Source organism: Lethenteron reissneri, unplaced genomic scaffold, assembly GCF_015708825.2.
Source record: "Lethenteron reissneri isolate LAM-NWPU_2019-01 unplaced genomic scaffold, ASM1570882v1 scaffold_78, whole genome shotgun sequence".
In the NCBI taxonomy this organism is placed as follows: domain Eukaryota; kingdom Metazoa; phylum Chordata; class Hyperoartia; order Petromyzontiformes; family Petromyzontidae; genus Lethenteron; species Lethenteron reissneri.
The window spans coordinates 342950-353185 of NW_026892307.1; the positions used below are offsets into that span (position 1 = coordinate 342950).

The 10236-nt window shown below is 51.6% G+C and overlaps 1 protein-coding gene across 1 annotated transcript in view; it reads right to left on the reverse strand.

Moving 5' to 3' along the window:
- The window catches only part of LOC133340128 (amyloid-beta A4 protein-like), a 45370-nt gene extending 36479 nt beyond the window's left edge, over nucleotides 1–8891 (reverse strand). Inside the window, 2 exon segments of the mRNA XM_061548183.1 lie at nucleotides 2554–2724; nucleotides 8650–8891. Of these exon segments, the coding sequence (XP_061404167.1) occupies nucleotides 2554–2724; nucleotides 8650–8703 (225 nt within the window). The 5' untranslated portion in view covers nucleotides 8704–8891.
- Between the last annotated feature and the right edge of the window lie 1345 nt (nucleotides 8892–10236).

Genomic DNA, 10236 nt, shown 5'->3' on the forward strand with positions numbered 1-10236 from the left:
CGGCTAGGTGAGCGGCTAGGTGAGCGGCTAGGTGAGCGGCTAGGTGAGCGGCTAGGTGAGCGGCTAGGTGAGTGGCTAGGTGAGCGGCTAGGTGAGCGGCTAGGTGAGCGGCTAGGTGAGTGGCTAGGTGAGTGGCTATGTGAGTGGCTAGGTGAGTGGCTAGGTGAGCGGCTAGGTGAGCGGCTAGGTGAGCGGCTAGGTGAGTGGCTAGGTGAGCGAGTGGCTAGGTGAGTGGCTAGGTGAGCGAGTAGCTGAGTGGCTAGGTGAGTGGCTAGGTGAGTGGCTAGGTGAGTGGCTAGGTGAGTGGCTAGGTGAGTGGCTAGGTGAGTGGCTAGGTGAGTGGCTAGGTGAGCGAGTAGCTGAGTGGCTAGGTGAGTGGCTAGATGAGTGGCTAGGTGAGTGGCTAGGTGAGTGGCTAGGTGAGCGAGTGGCTAGGTGAGTGGCTAGGTGAGTGGCTAGGTGAGTGGCTAGGTGAGTGGCTAGGTGAGCGAGCGGCTAGGTGAGTGGCTAGGTGAGCGGCTAGGTGAGTGGCTAGGTGAGTGGCTAGGTGAGTGGCTAGGTGAGTGGCTAGGTGAGCGGCTAGGTGAGCGAGTGGCTAGGTGAGTGGCTAGGTGAGTGGCTGAGTGGCTGGGTGAGTAGGTGAGTGGGTGAGTGGCTAGGTGAGCGGCTAGGCGAGTGGCCGGGTGAGTGGGTGAGTGAGTGGTTAGGTGAGTGGCTGGGTGAGCGAGTAGCTGAGTGGCTAGGTGAGTGGCGGTAGGTGAGCGGCTAGGTGAGCGGCTAGGTGAGCGGCTAGGTGAGCGGCTAGGTGAGCGGCTAGGTGAGCGGCTAGGTGAGCGGCTCGGTGAGCGGCTAGGTGAGCGGCTAGGTGAGCGAGTAGCTGAGCGGCTAGGTGAGCGGCTAGGTGAGCGGCTAGGTGAGCGGCTAGGTGAGCGGCTAGGTGAGCGGCTAGGTGAGCGGCTAGGTGAGTGGCTAGGTGAGTGGCTAGGTGAGTGGCTAGGTGAGCGGCTAGGTGAGCGGCTAGGTGAGCGGCTAGGTGAGTGGCTAGGTGAGCGAGTGGCTAGGTGAGTGGCTAGGTGAGCGAGTAGCTGAGTGGCTAGGTGAGTGGCTAGGTGAGTGGCTAGGTGAGTGGCTAGGTGAGTGGCTAGGTGAGTGGCTAGGTGAGTGGCTAGGTGAGCGAGTAGCTGAGTGGCTAGGTGAGTGGCTAGATGAGTGGCTAGGTGAGTGGCTAGGTGAGTGGCTAGGTGAGCGAGTGGCTAGGTGAGTGGCTAGGTGAGTGGCTAGGTGAGTGGCTAGGTGAGTGGCTAGGTGAGCGGCTAGGTGAGTGGCTAGGTGAGCGGCTAGGTGAGTGGCTAGGTGAGTGGCTAGGTGAGTGGCTAGGTGAGTGGCTAGGTGAGCGGCTAGGTGAGCGAGTGGCTAGGTGAGTGGCTAGGTGAGTGGCTGAGTGGCTGGGTGAGTAGGTGAGTGGGTGAGTGGCTAGGTGAGCGGCTAGGCGAGTGGCCGGGTGAGTGGGTGAGTGAGTGGTTAGGTGAGTGGCTGGGTGAGCGAGTAGCTGAGTGGCTAGGTGAGTGGCTAGGTGAGCGGCTAGGTGAGCGGCTAGGTGAGCGGCTAGGTGAGCGGCTAGGTGAGCGGCTAGGTGAGCGGCTCGGTGAGCGGCTAGGTGAGCGGCTAGGTGAGCGAGTAGCTGAGCGGCTAGGTGAGCGGCTAGGTGAGCGGCTAGGTGAGCGGCTAGGTGAGCGGCTAGGTGAGCGGCTAGGTGAGCGGCTAGGTGAGCGGCTAGGTGAGCGGCTAGGTGAGCGGCTAGGTGAGCGGCTAGGTGAGCGGCTAGGTGAGCGGCTAGGTGAGCGGCTAGGTGAGCGGCTAGGTGAGCGGCTAGGCGTGAGCTGGCTAGGTGAGTGGCTAGGTGCAGCGGCTAGGTGAGCGGTAGGTGAGTGGCTAGGTGAGTGGCTAAGTGAGTGCGCTAGGTGAGTGGCTAGGTGAGCGGCTAGGTGAGCGGCTAGGTGAGCGGCTAGGTGAGCGGCTAGGTGAGCGATAGTGGTAGGTGAGTGGCTAGGTGAGCGAGTAGCTGAGTGGCTAGGTGAGTGGCTAGGTGAGGCGTAGGTGAGTGGCTAGGTGAGTGGCTAGGTGAGTGGGCCTAGGTGATTTGCTAGGTGAGTGGCTAGATGAGTGGCTAGGTGAGTGCTAGGTGAGGCTAGTAGCTGAAGTGGCTAGTGGAGTGCTAGTGAGTGGCTAGGTGAGCATGGCTAGGTGAGTGGCTAGGTGAGTGGCTAGGTGAGTGGCTAGGTGAGTGGCTAGGTGAGTGGCTAGGTGAGTGGCTAGGTGAGCGAGCGGCTAGGTGAGTGGCTAGGTGAGCGGCTAGGTGAGTGGCTAGGTGAGTGGCTAGGTGAGTGGCTAGGTGAGCGGCTAGGTGAGCGAGTGGCTAGGTGAGTGGCTGAGTGGCTGGGTGAGTAGGTGAGTGGGTGAGTGGCTAGGTGAGCGGCTAGGCGAGTGGCCGGGTGAGTAAGTGAGTGGGCGAGTGGCTGGGTGAGTGGCTGGGTGAGTAGGTGAGTGTCTCACCTGCTGGCAGTAAGCGAGTATGTCCTGTCTGGTAGCCAGGCAGCTGGTGACCCCGCTGGGGTCAGGCTGCCAGCGCCCAGTGTCCAGGCCCAGGTGCATGTTCAGCTTGCCGCAGAACATCGCCACCTGGGGCTCGGCCAAGCTCAGCGTGGCCGAGTGGCAGGCAGTAGCCTACACGGGGAGAGGGAGGGAGGGGGGAAGGAGGGGGTAGGGAGGGGGGAGAGGGGGGAGGGAGGGGGTAGGAAGGGGAAAGAGAGGTGGGGAGGGAGGGGGGAGAGATATGCACTGAGGTATAAAGTCAAATTCGTACACAGATAAAAGAGATGGGGATACAGATACATAGACAGTCGAGAGCGCTGTGTTTATTGAGATATAGTAATGCAAAGATACAAAGAAAGTTGTATATGGGTATATCGAATGCAAATATGCTTGGATATTTAGCATGGTCAGCTACGTACTGTGCGGAAGAAGTTCAACACACACACACATTAGCACGGTTGGCTACATTACGGTGCGAAAGAAGTTCAACGTACATACAGCACGGTTGGCTACGTATGGTGTCAAAGAAGTTAACCGTACATAGATACAAACTGCACGTAGCCAACCAAGCGAATCGGAGCCGTTAATGCAGAGAGAGAGCTATGCATGCGTATACAGAGACATTAGTATAGTCATACTAACGAGACAGTGGAAGTTGGTAATAAAGAAAGTGCCTGTGCCTCTTATAAACTCTGGCTCTGAATCGTTGACGCTACATTAGCACACGCTCTCTCCACAGTAGCTCACAGCCTCGGCCTGTACACACGACACTGGCTGTAACAACACCGACGGCGCCGACTCAGACAGCCAACTGCTGCCCTTCACAGCGCATTATCGAGCGGAGACGTTTAGTGACGATGGAGCCCTGAGCTCCCCCCCACTCTCGGCTCCTTTTATGTGGAGATGCCTTACTGTTTCATTTCTGATATAGAGGCGTAAATGTGGTGACCACAATTCTGCACTCTTGAGCCAACATACATGATGCATGCGCATTATGCAGGGCCATTGATCTTGTCCTTCCTGTCCATTGTGTGTATTAAAATAGCCGTACCAACGGTAATCCCTATTGAAGCATGGTGGCTTGTATAGGCATGCATTTAAACAACGTATTATTTGATGATTCGCTTCCACGCAGCAGTAAGTCGGTAGCTATCCGAACGGTTAAAACATTTTTATTCCTTTCAATTTCGATAGATTCTCTAATTAGTCTTGGCCAGTAGTAACTAGTTTTGCACAGAACTTCAACATTATCAAAATTGACTGTAAAATCTTGACTAAAAGATTTCGTGACCGCAGGAATTCACATTCTTGGATCTTTCGGTAAAGTCACGTAGATAGGATCAAAGAAAATAACAAATTGTAATTTTTTTGAGTGTCCTTGTTGGCACGTTTATTCTGCTACTGATGACAGTTGTATCTGCGAGTATTCAATATTTATTTGGTGTTCTCGATAATTCGCGTGCCATTGAGCCGACTTACAGATTAACCGCGGCGCCTGAGATTTTTACATGAAATGAATAACTAGTGGTGTTTTTAACCTTAAAAGGCCACATTAGTAATCTAAAAACAGTTAGACAACATTGTCATCCCTTGTCAATGTGTTACTACAAGTCACACCCAGTGCTTAAAACGAACCAATGTATTGCTCCAGTTAATCTGATGTCCAAGCGATAGCCTCTACAGTACAGGAGTTACCATAGCTTTACAAAAGTGGGTGGCGGAGTTTGATTGATGTCTGATTGGCTGTGGCTCAGCTATTATCCACTCAGTGGGCCAAGTCTTCTGCGGGGCATGAGCCAGGAAGGTTTTATTTGTATTATTATCACCGAGCAGGAGCATCTTCCATCGCTCAATCGTCAAGTTATTAGTTCTGAATCGACAGAGTAATGATCACCACAAGCGTGCGCCATCACTTCGAGCGACTTACGCGATCATTCATTCGCGAGTTTTAATTTACCGACTCTGTGCGTTCGACAGGGAAACTTAAACGTGTTTTTATACCCCGGCAATAGCGGTTTTGTGGCGTGGAGATCCGCGATTTTAACCCTGTCATTAGCCGGGATAATCGAACATCTACTCTGAAAACCAAATGATCACCAACCCTGACCAAGGCAAAGCCCACGGAGGTTGACGACTAAGAAAAATAACATTTTCAGAAGCGCACCTGGCCATCGCGCCTGTGATGGCCGCTAAACAGAAGTGGCTTATCATTATCGATGGTCATAACGCGGACACTTGTAGCACGCGCAAAATAATCTATCAACTGCTTGTCGATTCTAAATGTGGGCGGGGGAAAAGCCGGAGGACCCAGAGTAAAAAAAATCCGTGCATCACGATTGTGGTGGACCAGAGGGCAATGCCAAAATGCAACCAATACAAGGACAATGCACACAAGCAAGGTCACTGTGGAAATTTATACACAAATACCCCGTAGACGCACTACACAGAGACCCATAGACTCATCACACAGAGACTCATAGATTCATCACACAGAGACCAATAGACCCACCACGCAGCTACCAATAGACTCATCACACATAGACCCATAGACTCATCATACATAGACCCATAGGCTCACTACACAGACCCATAGACTCACTTGAGAACCATCGACTCACCACACAGAGACCCATAGACTCATCACAGACACCCATAGACTCAACACACAGTGACTCATAAACCCATCATGCAGAGACCCATAGACTCACAACACAGAGACCCATACTCACCAGACAGACCCATACTCGCCATGCAGGCTCATCACAGAGACCCGTAGACTCATCACAGGGAGCCAGACTCACACTCTCACCCTCACACACAGACACTCACACCCTCAAACACTGTCAGACTCTCACAGCCACTCACTCACACACTTAATCCATCATTTCCGCTGTGTCCCTAATCCCTGATGCCTGGGGGGTCATGGAGCTTAGACGGTGGAATCCTAATCCTGCACCTGGCAAGAGAGATGGAGAGATCTGTGTGCATGTCTTTGTCTTGCGTGTCTGTCTGTGTGTGGGTGGCAGGATTGGAATGATTCCCTGATGGTCCCCTCTTCAAGAACGGGGAACCGCACAAACTGTGGCAACTACAGGGGCATCTCCGTCCTCAGTGTGAGGCCGGGAAAGATCCTGGCAAGGATTATTCAACATCGCCTTGCCAGGCACGCTGAGGAGAAGCTTGCGGAGCCCCAATGTGGTTTCGGGAAAGGGCGGTCCCCTACACAGATGCCATTTTTTTTGTCCGTCTGCTACAGCAGAGGTGTAGGGAATCCCAACAAGACCTACAGCTCTGCTTTATTGACCTGGTCAAGGCCTATGATACCATCAGTAGGCCTGGGCTCTGGATTGTTCTTCGTGCTTTTTTGAGTCTCTGACTCTCTGCTCACAATCATTAAGAACCTTAATAATAGTAAAGCTAGGAGTCAGGAGCCATTCCCTGTTAACCTTCGGGTGTGACAAGGATATCGTCTGGCTCCCACGTTATTTAACATCTATTTTGACCACGTAGTTCATCAAGTCTTCCATGGCTGTACCGGAGGAATTTTCATCTGGTATAGATACAATGTGATGCTGATCGATGCCTGGGTGCGGTCGAGGGATGGCTCTCCATTGCTCAACCACGTTATGTATGCCGATGATCTGGTAATTGCTGCTCACTCAGAAGAGGCGTTGGAGGCGCTGCTGCTGAACCTGCAGCTTGCCACTAAGAGGTGGGGTCTTTCCATCAGCCCCACCAAAACTAAGCACCTGCCTGGGTACTTAGTATCATTAGACACTCCACCCCCACAACTCCCAATCGGTGATGGGGCAGTTGTGGAGAGTAGAGAGTTTCCCATACCTGGGCAGTGTGCTCATGACCGGCTCCGGTTTAACAGCAGAGGTCTCACTCCGAATCAGTCGAGCAGAAATATATTTTCATCGGCTGTGTAATGCTGTGTGGAAGCTACCGGGTCTGTCGCTCCACACGAAGCTTCAGGTCTTCTCGGGCACAGTCGTGCCCTCCCTTCTCTACGCTTGTGAAACATAGACTTCTCTAATGGAACATCTTTGCCGGTTAGAAACATCCAGGCTGGCCTGCCTATGATCCATCCTGGGTTTACCCAGGCTGGATTGTGTGAGGAGCTCACAAATCCTTGAAAGATCTGGGCAAAATCCCATCGGTGAGTTCCTCCGGCAGGCAAGGCTGCGTTGGCTGGGTCATGTAGCCCGCATGCTCAGCCACCGCATGCCTAAACAGCTATTGTTCGACCAGATCAAGGAGGCTAAACGGGCGCGGCACGGGCTAGAGAAGAGATGGAGTGATGTGGTACAGGAGGACGTGGAGCCGAGTGGACTTGCCGATGACTGGTACCAGCGGTGTCAAGATCGGCCTCTGTGGAGGAGGCTCGTGAAGGACGCTACTGGGCAGTTGGAGGCAGTCGCCCTCCAGCAACAACGGAGGGCGGAGGAGCGGGGCTCACAACAACGAGCGGAGCACCAGGTCGCTAAAGCACAGCAAGTTGGCACAGTAGGGGGCACAGGTGGTGCATCAGCCAGTCATCTCAGTCAGTCGGCCTGTGGCACCTGGGTCTGCCCAGTGAGCTCCTGCCAGCGAGCGATTGACACTTCACGTGGCCTCAAGGTGCACATGGCCTGGCACAAGCGTCGTGGTGACGTCACCGCCACTTAGTGGCGAATGGCGGTTGTTGTTGGTGTGTGTCTAGTAGCTGGTGTAGCGGAAGTGGCGTAGTAAACATCGCCACTGGGGAGACAAAGGCGGCCGGGCGTGGTCCTGGCCCCCCACACCCTGTGTGTGCCACAGTGCTACTAACAGCACTTGCCCCGACAGCCTGCTACAGGCTACACGGGGGATCTTTGGTCTTTGTATTCATAGACATCGATAAATATTGATATCGATGCATACGTATTGCTGATACATATTGGTGCATACGACACGTATCAATAGATACCCATGTGTATGCAGTGATACATCAACAAAGGTAAGTAATGTTATACTTAGTGCAATGTATTAATGCGTAAAAATGCACACATTATTTTAACAGCAATACATACTGACATGCATCAATAGTGATACATATATCGATTAAGTATGGTAGATTAACAATGATATATTAATATATAACTTCATGTATTTAACGGCGATATCTTGACAACGATGCATTGATACATCTTATTGGGATATATTGATAGCTTTCTGAATAATATATCAATACATACCGTCATATTTTAGTACTATATTACCAGTGATATATAGATACCTATGGCGACATATTTATAGATGAATACGTATATTGTGATATATTCATATATAGCGTGATATGAAACAATGAGGTATTAAGTGATACATTGTTAAATATATTGCATGCATTCATATATTATTGATTCGCTTATCGAATACAAAGCTATATCAACATGTAACGTTAAACAGAACGCGTGATATATTATTAACGTGTTATTATATTTAATATAGTAATGGGTTATTTTAAATCAATGATAAATACAAATATTAATTCGCATCTTGCGATAAGATTTAAATCGCGACACATTAACACAACGCATTTCATATGCAACGTGATCTTTAACGGTGATGTTATTCGATTTTGTTCTGATTTTGCAGAAATATTTATCTTGATATCGATACGCGTATCAAGTGACTTTAATGCGCATTTATAATAGCAATTAAATTCTGTCTTTGCGGATTTCATTATTAACACCGCAACAAAGGTGGCATTTACCCCTGTCGAGCCGAATGCACGGCCAACCAACCATTCGCAACAATTACTACAATGGCAATAGCAATGTTAATATTTTGCTCACACATTTTCATTTTATTGTTCATTGCAACGTAGGCGGCGGGGGAAGCGAACAAAAAAACATTCAAAAGGGGAAAAAAGACGGCTTCGAATGCACGCACCGCATCGCGAAGCGATCCCGAGATAAGCGAATTAACAGTCGCAACCGCCCCCCTCCCGCGGACGATGACATGTCAAGGAGCCCAATACAGAACGGGCGGCCATCATGGATCTAACGGAGCCTCCCCTCAGCCTCCTCGTACCGTGAGGAGGATGCCCAGCACGGCGCTCGCCAGCCGCCCCATCTGCGCCGCCATCGGATGCGCCGTGACAACGCGTCGACGGTGTCTGCCGGGTGGGTGCCGGGTGGCGATGCGAGCGCTCCTGCAAGGAGGATGGCGGCGGATTGTGGAAAATTCTCGCTGCCTCCTCACAGCGTCCTCCTGCTGCTGCTGCGCTGTGCGGCAATGGAGGGAGCCGCCGCCTCTCCCCCCCCCCGGGGGGCAGCTCTGTCGCAGCGTGACGTCACCGACAGCCCAGGGACGCCTTCCTCATTGGTCGACGGCTTCTTTCCGGAAGATTTTGGTGTTTTTTTATTTGGCGGGGGGCCGGGGCACCCCCCCCCCTCCCGCCATGTAAACACAATGGGTGACGTCATTCTTCCGGAAGATAGAAGAGTCTTCCCATCTTCCCAATCTTCCGGAAGACTCTTCCTATATTCCGTAAGATGGAAAGGTCTTCCGGAAGAAAGGAAGATAGGAAGATCGGAAAACTATTCCTATCTTTCGATTTAAAGCTTTCGTGACTGCAGGGATTCATATTCTTGGTTCATTCGGTAAAGTCACGTAGAAGGGAAATAATAAAATAATTAAAGTAAACAATAAAATTATTACTATCTTCTTATCTTCCGTAGGATGGGGAGATCTTCCAGAAGATGGGGAGAGATGAAGAGTCTTCCCATCTCACCCGCCACTCCACCACCCCATATTAAAACAATGGGTGACATCATTATTCCGGACGATGTGAAGATAAGAATAGTCTCCCTCTCCTGGTGTACAGGAGGTCCTGGATTCGATCCCTGCTACGTGGAGTCTATGGGCAGTGTGGATATCAGATGTTAACTACCTCTCCTGGTGTACAGGAGGTCGTGGGTCCAATCCCTGCTACGTGGAGTCTACGGGCAGTGTGGCTATGAGATGTTAACTACCTCTCCTGGTGTACAGGAGGTCCTGGGTTCGATCCCTGCTACGTGGAGTCTATGGGCAGTGTGGCTATGAGATGTTAACTACCTCTCCTGGTGTACAGGAGGTCCTGGGTTCGATCCCTGCTACGTGGAGTCTATGGGCAGTGTGGCTATGAGATGTTAACTACCTCTCCTGGTGTACAGGAGGTCGTGGGTCCAATCCCTGCTACGTGGAGTCTATGGGCAGTGTGGCTATGAGATGTTAACTACCTCTCCTGGCGTACAGGAGGTCGTGGGTCCAATCCCTGCTACGTGGAGTCTATGGGCAGTGTGGCTATGAGATGTTAACTACCTCTCCTGGTGTACAGGAGGTCCTGGGTTCGATCCCTGCTACATGGAGTCTATGGGCAGTGTGGATATCAGATGTTAACTACCTCGCCTGGTGTACAGGAGACTCTATAGTAGTAACGACTGACTACACTACTGACTCTACATTAATATCTACCGACTCTACAGTAGTGTCTACCAACTCTGCAGTATTATCTATTGACTCTAAAGTAGTGTAGTGGCATTGGGGGATGCCACTGCATGTCATGTGAAGTCGGCCTGTGTGTGAAGTATGAGACACGCCGCTTCGGCAGCTGTCGGGCATGGCACTCCGTGTGCA